This window comes from Mauremys mutica, chromosome 16 (genome assembly GCF_020497125.1).
Source record: "Mauremys mutica isolate MM-2020 ecotype Southern chromosome 16, ASM2049712v1, whole genome shotgun sequence".
Taxonomy (NCBI): Eukaryota; Metazoa; Chordata; order Testudines; family Geoemydidae; genus Mauremys; species Mauremys mutica.
The window spans coordinates 29634285-29649942 of NC_059087.1; the positions used below are offsets into that span (position 1 = coordinate 29634285).

The following is a 15658-nucleotide window of genomic DNA, read 5'->3' on the forward strand; positions in this document are numbered from 1 at the left end:
AAAGCAAATGCTTCTAAGCTCACTGTCCAGTAACCAAACGTGGCAAAGTTGTTGCTAATGTACTAAAGAATTACATCAATATAGTCCAGCCAATCCAACGGAACAGAGAAGCTAGTTGCTCCCGTCTCCGGCCCAGCAAAGCTTACCAGATGGTAACAACCAGCAGTAAAGGCAACCTAGAACATGAATGAATAGTACAAAATTACCTTTGAAGGGTTAAAAATGATAGATTAGACCAGCTCCCCAAAGAAAATAAGCTACACCAGCAAATGGAGTCTTTTGCAGTATAAATGTCTATGCTTGTGTTTTTGCCAGCACAGCTGTGCCTGTTAGCGGGTGAGAAGGTAGGATTTGTGCCCAATCTGCTGGCAAAAGCCATGAGTGCAGGTGTGATTATACAGGGAAAACCACACTCTTACCAGTCTAGTTTATTTTGCTTAGGAGAGGGGCTGGAATAGACAGAACTGGCACAGCCATTTTGCTCATCTGTGTCCACGCTCGCAGTTCTTTGCCGGGACAGTATATTGGCAAAGCTCTACTGCCAAAGTCTTCCAAGTGTAGACCTGGCCTGAGTATAAATTTACCCCCACACAATCAATAAGTACCAAACCTTGTCTGCCTGAAGTGAAGAGTCAAGATCCCCTAAAAATGGGACAGACTCTGAAACTTGATACCTGTCCCTGTGCAGAGAAACACTAGACTCCCCAATCACAAGAGATGAGTTGAGGTGATTATTTAACTTATGCTTTTCAGGTCATCTTCACTCATCTGTCCTGAGTTTAGTGGTTTAGTCTGAAAGAAGAAATGACTAACAGTGGTATTAAATATGGCGATGGTATGAAATTGGTAGGAGCCGCAAAGAAAGAGAAATAATTCAAAGGGACCTGCAGAAGTTAGACATACCGGGCAAAAAGCTACCTGCCCATGTGCAGCCATTTGTACAAATCAAGATTTGTAAGGTTAATCCTGGAGAAATCAAGTGCTTGCTGTACAAAAATACAGACGTGTGTACTGCACAGTTCTGACTGATTGCCAATGACTCGCTTGAATACGAGTAACTTTACCAGGTGTCCTGGTAAATATGGTCACCCTACTAATCTGCCACCGTGAAAGGGTCATTCTGCAGCTCTACAAGCTGATTCATTCCATCGCTCAGACCTGTGCTGTCAGCAGCAATCTGTCCTGCTGCACTTCCTGGGAGTTACTGGTTTCATGCCCCGGTTCTCCTGTACGGCTCTGGGAGCGACACTGCATGCTTCTTTTACTTTGTAACGAACAGCATTCAAGACATTCCTGTTCCTCAAACTCCCGGGCTCCAGCTTGATTCCCACCCCCACCGCATCTCCCAATTCTCCCATCCAGGCAAGCCCTACGTCCAATCCCACTGCTTTGGGCCCCTGTTAGAGACCCAATTCCCCCCCACCATGCATCCCCCCAATTCACTCCTCCATCACCTCCCAGACTTTACTCTTTGTTTCTCTCCATTTTGCTCCCACAAGCCAGTCCAAGTTCTACCTGCAGCAGGCACCTCTCTCCCCTCCCCTACTCACAGCATCGGATTCTAACCTCCCAACACACCAGCCCAGAGCCAGCCTTAGAGGTGGGCCACCCAGGTGCCGTGGTCAGGGGGATGCCGTGCAGCAGCACAGAGGTTACAAAAATTCCAGGGACAACAACAAGACTCGGCAAGCCCTGCATCCCTTGAGATTAGCTGGAGTGGATTTTCAGTCCCCCACTGAACCCCAGCCTGTTCTGGAGTGCAGCAAGGAACCCCTCACTGATGCCAACCAGGGCCCTGAGCAGGAGATTGCCCAGCCAGTCAGGATATCACCAGTTCACACAGGCAGTGCTGCAGACCCAGGAGATGCCGGACTGCCAGCCAAAGACCCATCCTGACACTGCTGGAAAGGGGACCTTTCCCCATAGCTATTAGAGGCTATATCAAATTACAACCTTTATTCCAGGGACCCTCAGGGCACCGCCGTGTTGGGTGGTTGTGCATTAGGGGAGTGCTCCAAAGCAATTTCTCTAAAAATATCAAATCCTACAGCCCTCAGTGAAACATGTTACTCACCCCCCTTCCTATGCTGCTTCCTGCTCCTTCCCACCCACCCAAGACAGGGGCACCACACTAGTCTAAAAAAAATATAAGTCAAATACATGGGCTGCACAGCAGGCATGCTCAGTGTAGCCCCCGAGACAGAAAGTACTTGGGCTTACCTCAACTTTTAGCTGCCTTGAGATTTGAGGAGGTACGTTGCCTAAAGAAGGCTACAGAGACATGTTAAATGTGTAGCAATATTAAGGCAATCATGGCTATCTGATCCCTTGGGCTTGGAGCCATTCCTGCAAAATTCCATTGATTTTGCAGTGCATGTTGTGCTGCTCTGCAGGTACCACAAAAGAGAACTCAAGGCAAAGACATGACTATTTTTCCATGCACATTGCAAGGCAATGCAGCTCACTTGGCTCTACCCTTACAGCTTGTGGTTCCCTTCCACTCCGGCACCAGCCTGGCAAAGAGCGGTGCAGAACATCTTCCCGGTTTGCCCATGGCCTTGCTGAACAAGATCTTGCTCTGCCTTTGGAGAGATGCCCTCAGCATCATATTAACCAAGTACGGACAGCCTACAGCTGTGCACATGAGCTTAACCTGCCCCCAGCTGCCTCCCCCCTCACCTTCCCCAATTCCCAGTCCACCACCAACCTGGCATCTCTACAGAGGCCCTATACAAGGAGAGAAGCAAGATGGAAAAAGATCTTACCATCTCCAAGCTTTGGTGGTCCCATGTGAATGGAATTCCAAAACAAAGGAAAAGCAACACTATTATTATTGGCATGGAGACTAGAACTGAGACGACAGCTACTTGTGCTGTTTCTACCCCTCCCCCCCGGTCCTGACACATTGTTGCCCACATGGACGGAAGCATTATCCATGGCTGAACGCCATGCAAATCTTCAGGAGGGGGGAAGAGAGAGAGCACGTGCACATGAGAAGGCATATTTGTGTTGGCATCTGTAAAGGCAGAAGAAGACTGAAGAGTGGAGGGAAGGTTTCCTTTACCATGACATCAGGAGAGAGGAGGACAGTGAGCTGTGGACAGAGCGCATTGACAAGATAGTGAGAGTGATACAAAGACAGACAGCCCTGCTAGAGAACATAGCAGCACTAAGTTGGGGGGAGGGATAGCTCAGTGGTTTGAGCATTGGCCTGCTAAACCCGGGGTTGTGAGTTCAATCCTTGAGGGGGCCATGTAGGGAGCTGGGGTAAAAATCTGGGGATTGGTCCCGCTTTGAGCAGGGGGTTGGACTAGATACCTCCTGAGGTCCCTTCCAACCCTGATATTCTACGATTCTTTGATAAATTCACAGGCTACCCAACGTAGCCATTTGAAGACACTGCACACTGGGAGCATCCCTTCCCAACTCCAGGAGCAGGCTTTTCCCTCACCAGTCTATATCACACTAGAGTTTTTGGTTTAATTTTTTTTTATTTATACAAACCACTGCACAGAGGTGGGGCCATTGAGCTGTTTGCTGATGACATCACACCTCTGGCCAATTAGAAGAGCCAGTGGCTCAAATTTCCAATGCTGGTTTCAGCCCAGCAGGCTTCAGCTGACTATGCCATGTTGAACATACCCAAAGGAGCCACTGGAACTCCTGCTGCTGTAGCCTTCCTCTGCTCGAGTTGCATGCAAATACTGATGGTTAAAAACTAGCACAGCCCTTGGAATGAAGCACCACATCAGCTCATTTCACTTACAAAAAGATTTTCATTGTTTTCTTCCTCAGCTAAATGATGAATTCCTCCAGACAATCAGCAAGTTTGATAAAATAACATTTTAATTCCAAAGATTTACTATTTTTTTTTATCCTTAAGAACAAAAAAATACAACAGCCTGCTGGTATACTGTCAGATCAGAAATTACCCCTTCCCCCAAATCAGACAACCAACACAGAATATTTTCCAGGGATGTGCCCAGTCTAGTGTTAAAAGGCCCAAGCAACATGAATCTCATCACTTCTCATTGGAGACTGTTCTACAGCTATTCTGGTATCTCATGCCTCTGCAATTACAACCCAAAATGACATTTGTTTTTCTCTTCTACAGAGACACAAAGCAAGAGTCCATGGGACAGCTGGGAACAGAACTCAGTGTTGGACTCTCAGTCACAACCTCTAATTCATTAGTGATAGTCTGAGCTAGATTCAGGCAAGATGACTGTACAATGACACACCCGAAAGCAAACATCTCTATACTGTTGTCTTATCTTCAGCACCACTCACGCTAGCTTTCTTTGCCAGTGACTACTTGTATTTCAGATCACTTTTGCCCACATGCAGCAGTTTTCATTTTCCTACTTAGCCTGTTGACTTCTACCCATATGGGGTGCCTAATCCCCCCAGGCCCCTTTGACTTATTTCTCTTTCCTCAATGGCATTTGCAGCTTGCACCAGTTTTACACCATCTGAATATTTAATGATCATGTAAGTTACTCTCTCTTCCAGGTGGAACAGTCCCAATGACAGATGATTGAATACATGACCTGAAAAGCAGAAGCTAAATAATCACTGTCATGGAGTCACCGGGCGATGCTCTGGAACTGCTCCCCACCAAGCCAGGCAGGACTTTGGGGAGCCTCCTCTCCCTCGGAGCAGACTTGTTCAGGGCAAGAAGCTCACACGGCTTCACCTCCTGGGTCTCTCCTTGGAGCATTCAGCATATGCCCCTCTGTGCGCTTCCCACAGCGAGTCCGCCCAGGCGGGGTCCTGGGGAAGCCACAGGGTCCTGCACCCCCACTTTGCAGCCAGACGTGACTCTCAGCCAGCCAGTAAAACAGAGGTTTATTCGATGACAGGAACAGGGTCTAAAACAGAGCTTGTAGGTACAGCGAACCGGACCCCTTGGCCGGGTCCATGGGGGGGGGACGGGGGGGACAGTGAGCCAGACCCCCACGTCTGCACTTCACTCCTCGTCCCCAGCCAGCTCCAGACAGAAAACCCCTCCAGCCCCTCCTCTCTGCTCAGCTCCTTTCCTGGGCCAGGAGGTCACCTGACCTCTGTCTCCAACATCTTCAGCTGGCACCTTTGCAGAGAAGGGGCCCAGGCCATCAGTTGCTAGGAGACAGAGGGTTAGGCACTTGGGTGCACTGGCCCTTTGCTCTGCTAGATACTTAAGAACTGCCTAAGGGACACTGAGGCACCAACACAGTATTCAGAGAAAACATTAAGAACATTCCTAGTTCATCACAATCACCTCTGATCAATTCTTGTGACCGGGGGTGGGTGGGAGGAAGGAGTCTAGTCTTTCTCTGCACATGGACAGGTATCAAGTTGCGGACTCTTTCCCATTTTTAGGGGAGCTTAACTATTCACTTCGGGCAATCAACGCTTTGTTACATACTGTGTTGGAGTCCGACACTTGTAAGACTTTGCCAATATAGCTATACCAATGTATTATACCAATATACAATACCCACAAACTGCTGCTAACATGGACTCAGGTGATACTGGCAAAATAGCATTTTGCTGGTATAGTTTATTACAGTGTCCGTCCTCATCCCCACACAAACAAAATAAATTCTACTGATAAAAGTGCAAATTTTGACAATGTAACTGTGCGTACACTAGGGGCTTTTACCAGCACATTGTTCACTCACAAATCACACCTCATCACACCCTTAATAGACATACCTGTGCTGGCAGTGTGTAGTGTAGGCATAGTTATAATCAGCAAATGAGTCCATTTGCCAGGATAGTATATTGTTGGGGAAACGGGTATAATTTATACCAGCAAAACTCTTGCCAGTATAAGAAGGTCAAGGCAAGTTTCCTAGAGACCTTAATTCAGTTCAGTACAGTGAAGCTGAAGAACAACATGACATTTCTGACTGAAGTTTCTCTCACCCATGGAATATTTATAGGATTTTCCTTCTGTGTGAATACTCTTATAGTCAAGAGCGTGGAGTTCATATGGAAGCATCTCTTACAGGTTCTCCCTGGTGTGAGTTCTCTGGTGTTTAATAAGATTGGAGCTCCGATTGAAGGTTTTCTCACAATCACTGCATCTAAAAGGTCTCTCTCCCGTGTGGATTTTCTGATGCTGAAGGAGATGTGAGCTCTGAATGAAGCTTTTCTCACACACTGGACATTTATAAGGTCGCTCTCTAGTGTGAGTTCTCTGATGTTGAATTAGATGTGAGCTGTAAATGAAGCCTTTGTCACAGTCAGCACACTTGTAAGGTTTCTCTGCTGCGTGGTTTTTCTGATGGAGCATAAGCTGCGAACTGCGACTGAAACTCTTCTCACAGCTAGGGCATGTGTAAGGTCTTTCCACATGGTGGGTTCTCTTGTGCTGAAGAAGGCGGGAGTTGCTATTGAAGGTTTCCTCACACTGGCTGCATTTATAGCTCTCATCTCCCACGTGGATTAGTTTGTGTTTATTTAGCACTGAGCTTCGGCTGAAACTTCTCTCACACTCAGGACATTTAAAGGGTTTTTCTTGCGTGTGGACTCTCTGGTGCTGAATGAGATGGGAGCTCTGGTGGAAACTTTTCTCACAGTCCAGGCATTTGTAGGGTTTTTCTCCCCTGTGCGCTCTCTGATGGAGCATCAGGTGAGAGCTCTGAATGAAGCTTTTGTCACAGTCGGGACACTTATAGGGTCTCTCTCCCGTGTGGATTCTCTGATGCTTAATAAGATTTGAACTCTTGTTGAAGCTTTTGTCGCATTCGGAGCATTTATAGGGCTTCTTTCCTGTGTGGCTCTTCTGATGTTTATGAAGGTCCGAGACAAGACCAAACCACTCCTCACAGCCATCACACTTGTAGAGTTCCTCTCCTGCGTGCATTCTCTGATGCAGAATGAAATGAGACCTGATCAGAAAGGTTTCCTCACATTCCCCACATGTATAGCGTTTCTGTTCTGTGTGGACTCTCTGATGTTTAATAAGATTTGCACTCTGTACAAAACACTTTGCGCAGGTAGGGCATTTATAGGGTCTTTCTCCTGTGTGGAGTCTCCGATGCTTTATAAGGGTCGAGCTCCAGCTGAAGGTTTTCTCACAGTCGGGGCATTTATAGGGTTTCTCACCTGTATGGACTCTCTGGTGTTTAATAACTGATGAGATCCAGCTAAAACTTTTCTCACACTGGGGGCACTTGTGGGGTTTCACTCCATTGTGAACATTTTGATGCTGAATAAGCCGTGTGCTCCGAATGAACCTTTTCCCACACTTGTCACATTTGTAGGGTTTCTCTTGAGTATGCGTTCGTTGATGATCGATCAGCTCTGATCTCTGTCTGAAGCTTTTCTCACACTCGGTACATTTATAAGGCCTCTCCCCCGTGTGGATTCTCTGGTGCTGAAGAAGATGGGAGCGGCGAGTGAAGCTTTTGTCACACTCAGTACATTTATGGGGTCTCTCTCCTGTGCGGATAGGAATGTTTTGGCATTTGCTGAAAGGTCTTTCATTTGGAGTGGATTGCTCTACGCTCTCATCCCCTGTGTTCCTGTGTTGGCCGGCTGGCTTGTGTTCACCCTCATACGTATTTCCCTCATCAGAGCTATTTGCTTTCTCTCTTTGTGATAAATTCCTGTGCTCTGCCAAACCCTCAGAATTTCCCTGCTGATGATTCTCTTCAGTCTTCCACTTGATTCCATCATCTGCTGGAATAAATGGAGAATCCAGATGTTACTTCAACACACAAAGGACATTGGACTCGTGAATGTAAAGCATATAAACATACAGCATATCATGTTGGCGTTCTGACTACATGCTCTATTAGAAAAGCTGAAAATATTCCTTCCATCTCCCTTCAGGAGTGTTGTATATACAGGAGGTAACTGTTCACCTGAGGCCACACTGCTGAGTACAGCGTCCAGTTTTGGGTGCCACACTTGAAGAAAGATGTGGACAAATTGGAGACTGTCCAGAGGAGAGCAACAAAAATGATAATAGGCTTAGAAAACCTAATTTATGCAGAAAAGTTAAAAACAACTGGGCACGTTTAGTCTGGAGAAAAGACGACTGAAGGGGGACCCCATAACAGTCATTAAGTACGTGAAGGGCTGTTATAAAGACGATGGTGATCAATTGTTCTCTATAGTCACAGAAGGAAGGACAAGAAGCTTAATCTGAAACAAGGGAGATTTAGGTTAGATATTAGGGAAAACTTTCTAACTCTAAGGATAGTTAAGCGCTGGAACAGGTTAACTGACAAAGCCCTGACTGAGATGATTTGGTTGGTGTTAGTCCAACCCTCTGCTCAAAGCAGGACTAGATGACCTCCTGAGGTCTCTTCCAACCTTAATCTTCTATGATTCTATTAACTAAGGAGGTTGTGGAATCAGTCTCATTGCAGGTTTTTCAGAACAGGTCAAACACTTGTCAGGGTTGGTTTAGGTTTCCTAGGACTGGGTCCTGCCTCAGTGCAGGCAGATGAACTAAATGAGCCTCTGAAGGTCCCTTCCAGCTTTACATTTTATGATTCAGAAGCTCCCTCTCCACCTGATAGCTTAGCTAATGTTTCAAAGCTCTACAAAGAGGCAAGACAATGATATCCACTATGTCCTGCCATCCCACCTGACCACTCATAAGTCCAAAGGGGGAGGCTACAATCCAAAGTCAGTCAAGATAGGTAGGAATCCATGACAGACGCCTGCCAAAAAGATGTAATAATGGCTGGCTACTAAGCTGACTGGAGGGGACAAAAGCTGTTTCAATAGAAGCTCATGAAATGCAGGCTTCTTTCTCAGCTCATTACCTCACTCAAAGTTTCTGAAGAGTTCATTAGTTATTACCCACCAGAGGAAACCCCTTTAGAAAAGTCTCTTTCCCTCAAATCCTGATGAGCCCAGACACATGGCTCTTCCTCACGTTCAATCAGGGACACAATGTCTGGTTTGCTGACAGGACACCTGTCATCAAAAAAAAAGAGAATCACACAATGTTTTCTGTTACTTGGCAAGCACTGAGTATTTGGTATTTTGTAAAAGTCTCATTCAGCATTACTGCATCTCAGGATTGTCCTTCCAATGGAGCATTTCAACCTGTCCCCAAATATATTAGCTGCCATATTGTTTGTAGTTTTGTTATTTTGCAACATTCCCTATTGTTTTCCTGTCCTCATTGGCGTTTGCAATTCTTCCCAGTTTAGCATCACCTCCTAAATACATTGGCATGCTGCTTACCTCCCCATCCAGCGCAATGACCACCGTTTTAAATGCTGGACCAAATGCTGCTGTAACCATCTCCCAACCCAGAACATGGTTATTTGTTGTTAATTCTAGTTTGTGATCTTTGGACTGTTTTATATCCAAAAAATTCTTCTCCTATCCCACCCAATTTTGGGAGTAAGTTTTGCAATACTCTATCAAATGCTTTACTAAAATACCAATATCGGTCTCTTTAATGGGTCTCTTCCGTCATATGATTCCCAGATTCAAAGGCCAGAAGACACCACTGTGATAATCTAATCTGGCCTCCTGCATACCACAGGCTATAGTCTAGGAGATAAAGGCCCCAAAAATGAATACAGCATTATTTAAGGTGAAGCTGTACTACAGATAACTTTGTAATGTTTTCTGTCTGTCACAGTCCAGCCTAATATCTTAATTTCTTACTCAGTAACCACTACACACTGAGTAAACTTCTTCACTGATGTGTCCACAATGACACCTTGATCTCTTTCCTAAGAGGTTACAAGGAACTGGGATTGAGATTCAATGTATTTCTGCAGGAGATTCATAAAAGACAAACACCACATAACTGTACAGAACTCTTTGGCCACGAACGATTTAGATGAGAGACAGGCAATTTCCTGGCTGATTGTGTGGATGCTGAATTGCAGAAAATTGAAATTGCTTCTATTAGAATATTGACTCTCTTTCCACGTGGAACATCCCTTATTTGCACCAATGCATCACGTACAATGACCCAGCAACTCATTTCTGCTTCTAGGCTAGACAGAGATGGAGAAGTACAGCCATTGTCCTAAACCAGAAAATACTGTAAAGAGAGGGATTAGAGCTACCTTCTGTATTTTGAGTCTCCATTGACTGGAGCAGATTCCCCCCCGCCCAAAGGAATGCAGGTGCAAACATGAGAAAAACCCTGATCTGAAGATCACTCAGGCCCCTTACAGCTCATGCCACTTCTGCAAACTAGTGAATACAGTAACTCCTCGCTTAATGTTGTAGTTCTGTTCCTGAAAAATGAACAAGCAAAACGATGTTAAGCAGATCCAATTTTCCCATAAGAATTAACGTAAGGGGGAGTGGGGGGTTAGGTTCCAGAGAAATTTTTTTTCACCAAAGACATTGTGTGTATGTATATATTATATACACACACAAGAAGTTTTAAACAAAATTTAATACTGTACACAGCAATGATGATTGTGAAGCTTGGTTGAGGTGGTGGAGTCAGAGGGTGGGATATTTCCCAGGGAATGCATTACTGCTAAATGATGAACTAGCACTCAGCTGAGCCCTCAAGGGTTAACACATTGTTGTTAATGTAGCCTCACACTCTACAAGGCAGCACGAATGTAGGGAGGGAAGACAGCATGGCAGAGACAGAGAAACACACAGTGTGAGAGAGAGGCGCATTGCCCTTTTAAGTACGCTGACCCCACTCTAAGTACATTGCCTTTTTAAGAAGATTAGCAAGTTGAGACAGCAGCTGCTGCCAACAAGATCCCTCCGTCCTGAGCCCTGTTGTCTCTCCCCCCCCCCCCACCGCTCTGTGGAGATAAGGTACAAAAGCAGGGGGGGTGAGGCAGGAGCAAGGGGACACCCTGACATTAGCACCTCTCTTCCCCCCCCAGCTCTGCACAGCAAGCAGGAGGCTCCCGGGAGCAGCACATGGCAGTGGGGGGAGCACAGCTGAACTGCCCGGCAATTGATAGCCTGCTGGGCGGCTGCCACACAGGGAATTTAGGGGAGCTGCCAGTCCACCCTAGTTCTAAGCCCCCACCAGCTAGCTCCAACAAGCTGCCATTTCTGCAAGCAGTGGACAAAGCAGGTGGCTGCAAAAAACGTTATAAGGGAGCATTGCACAACTTTAAATGAGCATGTTCTCTAATTGATCAGCAACATAACAATGAAACAACGTTAACTGGGGCAACTTTAAGTGAGGAGTTACGTAATAATTTTTACCCAGTGAGATCAAAGTCTTGTAGTTGTCCCTCATCACGTCCTTCTACAGCAACTTCTGCCATCCTGCTAGCTCCTGCCACTCCTCCTCAGGAGAGCTAGACAGCAATGTCAAACATAGCCTGAAATGAGAAATGAAACACGCTCTGGATCCAGACTCCCGGCTGTAACCTTCAGGCCGATGGGGGAGAGACACAGGCAGTCCTTGGCACGGAGAGCTGTGAAATGAGGGAGGACATGATTCCAACGTGGGAATTCACAGAAAGCTTGTTATTACATACTGACTTCCATGTTCTTTCTGTAGCTAAGAAGTAAGTGCAGCCAGTATCTGAGGCCTACAACAGTCTTAGTTCTTGTTAGTGCTATGAGAGATGAACAGTCTGAGGTGCTGATTAGCCAGCAACTGATCAGCAAGTAGAAAGGCTTGAAGTTTAAAAGAAAATATTTATGAATATTTTTACAAATACAAGGACCAAATTCCATTCATTTTGATTTACGGCCTCTTGTTATTTATTATTCCAAAGGGATTCAGGCATTTTCTGGGGATTCATCAAGTTCTCTCCAAATCCCAAAATCACCATACATTTTTAAGCACTAATGATCTTCATTTGAAAATCCATCATAACAAAGTGGAAAGAACAACAAGGAGTCCTTGTGGCACCTTAGAGACTAACAAATTTATTTGGGCATAAGTTTTCATGGGATATAACCCACTTCATCAGATCCATGGAGCGGAAAATACAGTAAGCAGGTACATGAAAAGATGGGAGTTGCCTTACCAAGTGGGGGGTCAGTGCTAACGAGGCCAATTCAATCACAGTGGATGTGGCCCATTCCCAGCAGTTGACAAGAAGGTGTGACTATTTTTTGTAGCGACCCAGGGTTACTCCCAGTTCTCCTCCTGTTTAAAATGTCTGTGATCCACTCAAGGATCAAAAGCAAAGCCATGTAACTTGGGCAACCAGCCACCATGCAAATAACGAACAGTGATCCGTTGATGAGAACAACCCCATGGATGAAAATCAGTTGCCCAAAAGATGCAGCAAACATCAGGAGCAGTTCACAAATGAGTCATTCTCCAAAGCAGTAAATGTGCAACATACGTTAATCATAATAAATCCTTCCAACAGCAAGCACTGTCAGCTACTTACTTGGCACATACTTAATAGACATGGTCAAAGTTTTTCATTAAAAAAAATTTTTTTTGGTAAAAAATGGGGTTGTCAAAAAAACTCCACTCTTTCTCCCACCCATCAAACATGTCTTTGGAGGAGGTGAAGTTTTAGTTTTCAGAGATACTTTCAAAACAAATAAGTTAACGGAGAGGTTATTTTTCGGTATGTCTGCAATTATTTGTTTAAAAATGATGGGGAAATGCCCTCTTTATTTTTTCCTCTGATCACCCTCCTCCCCCATTTTTCTCATTAGAGAAGTGTGAGGGGAAAAAAAAGCCATTTACATTCAAAAGTAACCTTTTTCCTTTGAAAAGTAAGCCTGGATAGTGCCTTTTGCTCACATGTTCAAGGTCACACTGATCACCAGATTTGGAGTTGAGAAGGAATTTTCCTCCAGCTCAGAATGGTGAGAGCCCCTAGGGTCTTTTCTGCCTTCCTCTGTAGCATGAGGCATGGATCACCTGCCGGGATTTCCTGTGCACAGCTCATCTAATCATTCCCTGATATCACAGGGACCTTGGCCTCACCTGTTCGCTTTTTCTCAGAGCCAAAATACTTTGGCCCAACTAAAGTCTTTGGGCTTAATACAGTTAGTGAGATGTAGTGGGAGGTCAGACTCAAAGATCTGATGGTCCTTTCTAGATGTAAACTTTTTTTTTCCTCCCCAATGAGAAAAAGTGTTTTCCTCTCACTTTCTATGTGTAATTTCTTACCTGTTTCCCCTACTTGGAAAAAAATTGTGGGGGAGGGGAGTTTAAAAAGAAAGTGAAGGATTTCCCCCACCAAAATGAAAATAATTTTTTTTCACTGAAACACACATTTTTGCATTGCACACTCAAACTTTGTTTTAAAAATTTTTCCACAGAACACGAGTTTTGACCAGCTCTAATACTTACTTACCAACAGCATCTGCAAGATACAAATCAGAGCTCTTCATTGTCACTCAGATCAGACTAGGAAATCACCAGGAAAAGCTCCTCCCAGGTGCAGCAGGGAGAGTTAGACAATAACACTGCCATTAAGCAATGTTTTAAATACAGCTGGTTTGAAACAGGTTACACAGTTCAGGAGAGACACAGGTTACACTAGAATCCATCACTTTATCATCTGTCCACAAGCAAAACAGTCCAAGAACTTCACTGTCAAAGCTCTACTTGGGCAGAGTGTCTCTGGCCATTCCCCTTTGAATCAGGCAGTGTATGTTTCGCAGCTGTAGTTCGGAAGCCAGTGGGTCATCTGGGGCAGGTTTCACACAGGGACACTGCCAACTGAAAACAATATTAGCTTAACTACAGACTTGCTTAGTTAGTTTTGATCTTGGCAAAAGAATAGGAACTTCAAACAAAATTCTTGCTTCTCCCTGAGAGGGTCATTCAGCAGTTCTGCAAACCAATTCATTCATTCACTCAGATCTGCACTGTCAATGGCAATTTGTCCCTCCACACACCCTGGGAGTTGCTGGTAGAGTGCCCCAGTGCTGCTGTATGGCTCTGGGAGCAGACACTGCACTCTTCCTTATACTCCTTAAAGGAACAGGTTTCCTGCGTCTCAGACCCCCTGACTCCAGCCTGATTCCCAGCGCACAGCATCTTCCAGTTCTCCCCTCCATGTGACTCCTAAATCCAATCCCTCTGCTTCAGGCCCCCGTTAGAGACCCAGTTCCCTTCCCCCAAGCATCCCCCCAATTCACTCCTCCATCCTCCACTCTTTGTATCTTTCCATTTTGCTGCCCCAGCTTCCCTACCAATCATAGCTACTCATTCCATCCTCACAGCCAAGGTGCGTCCCAGTCACCTGGACCTCTCCTGGCTCCCACCCCCTTCCTCACACCTATTGCTCCACCTGGGGAAACCGGAGCATGTCTCAGAGCTTGTCTACGCTACGCGCCGGATCGGCAGGCAGCAATCGGCCCTAGAGGCGATAAATCGACCGCTGAGCGCTCTCCCGTCGACTCCGGTACTCCAGCAGGACAGGCAGCGCAAGCGGAGTCGACGGGAGAGTGTCAGCTGTTGACTTACTGCAGCGAAGAGACTGCGGTGAGTGGATCTAAGTACGTCGACTCTGGCTCCGCTGTTCACGTAGCTGAAGTTGTGTATCTTAGATAGACCCGGCGCAGCAGCGGAGACAAGGCCTCAGACTTACCACTGCATGGCCAAAGGCTCCCCCAGCCTCCCAACTGAACCCGCTGGTGCTCCCCGCTGGCACAGCGCCAACCCCCTCCCTGCCTGCTCCTGTGTCCGACCCGCCCCAGGTACCCGGCCCAGGCGCCGCTAAACTCCCGCCCCATGGCGAGGCCGCGGCCCTGCCCGAGTCCCGGGAGCAGCAGGGACACCGCCCCCCCCGCACCGCTACTCGCACCGACGGTAACACAAGCCCCCGCCCGAGCCAAGGCGAACAGCCCCGCGGCGCGGCCCGGAGACCCGCTCGAGTTCTCCGCCCCTTGGCGCCTTTGTGAAGCGAGTGCGGACCCCGGCGGGGACCCTGGACCGGGCCTGGCCCCCCTTCCCGCCACCGCAGCCCCGGGGGCCCGGCCCGGCCCGGCCGCCGCCGATCAGCCCCAGCCCGGGCCGCTCCCCGCCCAGCAGCACCCGAGGCGCGGCTCGTTCCGGCCCCGGCCGGGCTCACCTCGCGCCGCCGCCGCCGCCATCGCGCGCCGGGCCCGGGCAGCGTCAGCCCCGCCCCTCCCCGTCTCTCCCGGCTGCAGCCCGCACCCTGTACCGCCGGGCCCGGCCTGGGCTGGGGGCAGCCAACGGGCTGAACGTCCCCCGCCGGCCCCAGATCCGAACTCACAGACCTGGGGGCCATTTACATCATCCCTGACCCCACCCTAGGGTGCCAGCACCCTGCCACGCCCCTTCGCCGCCCCCCGCCCCCCACCGCTCGCTCTCCCCCGTCCTCACTCACTTTCACCCGGGGGGGGGGGGGGGAGCAGGGATTTCCCTAGGACCTCCCCTCTCAAATTTCCCCAGCACCCCCTTTCTCAAATTTAGCCCTTGGTTGGAAATTTGAATTGACATCGAAACATTAATATACAATTTAAAAGTATATACACGCAGAGAGCAGACCCCTTTCACATAGCAAGCCTCTGAGTGTGAACCCCCCGCCCATAAGTTAAAAACACTTTTTAATATATTTAACACCATTAGAAATGCTGGAGGCAAAGCGAGGTTTGGGGTGGAGGCTGACATCTTGGGACCCCCCCATGTAATAACCTCACGACCCTCTGTGGGGTCCTGACCCCCAGTTTGAGAACCTCTGACACCACACAACAAAAACACTAACCCAGAAACCTATCCTTGCAACAAAGCCTGTTGCCAACTCTGTCC

The 15658-nt window shown here is 47.3% G+C and overlaps 1 protein-coding gene across 4 annotated transcripts; it reads right to left on the minus strand.

Annotated features, from left to right (window-relative positions):
* Nucleotides 1-5120: 5120 nt before the first annotated feature.
* Nucleotides 5121-15017, minus strand: LOC123351258 (zinc finger protein 883-like). Of its 4 annotated transcripts, XM_044990539.1 has the most exons (5): nt 14958-15017; nt 13233-13600; nt 11161-11279; nt 8810-8922; nt 5121-7671 (listed from the first exon to the last, which is right to left on the minus strand). In XM_044990539.1, the coding sequence occupies exons 3-5, from the start codon at nt 11220-11222 to the stop codon at nt 5990-5992; spliced, it is 1857 nt and encodes a 618-aa protein (XP_044846474.1). In that variant the 5' UTR covers nt 11223-11279; nt 13233-13600; nt 14958-15017; the 3' UTR covers nt 5121-5989. The 4 variants fall into 4 exon arrangements, with proteins under 4 accessions (XP_044846474.1, XP_044846477.1, XP_044846475.1 ...); XM_044990542.1 differs by lacking the exon at nt 14958-15017 and having other exon boundaries at nt 5121-7668; nt 13233-13964; XM_044990540.1 differs by lacking the exon at nt 14958-15017 and having other exon boundaries at nt 11161-11375; nt 13233-13964.
* Between the last annotated feature and the right edge of the window lie 641 nt (nt 15018-15658).

Coding starts and splice junctions, on each gene's coding strand:
- LOC123351258 (XM_044990539.1), bottom strand. CDS start 11,222: ATGGCAGAAGTTGCTGTAGAAGGACGTGATGAGGGACAACTACAAGAC. Junction 8,923..11,160: donor CAAGACTTTGATCTCACTGG/GTAAAAATTATT, acceptor TTTTGATGACAG/GTGTCCTGTCAGCAAACCAG. Junction 7,672..8,809: donor TTCTAAAGGGGTTTCCTCTG/GTGGGTAATAAC, acceptor CATTTATTCCAG/CAGATGATGGAATCAAGTGG.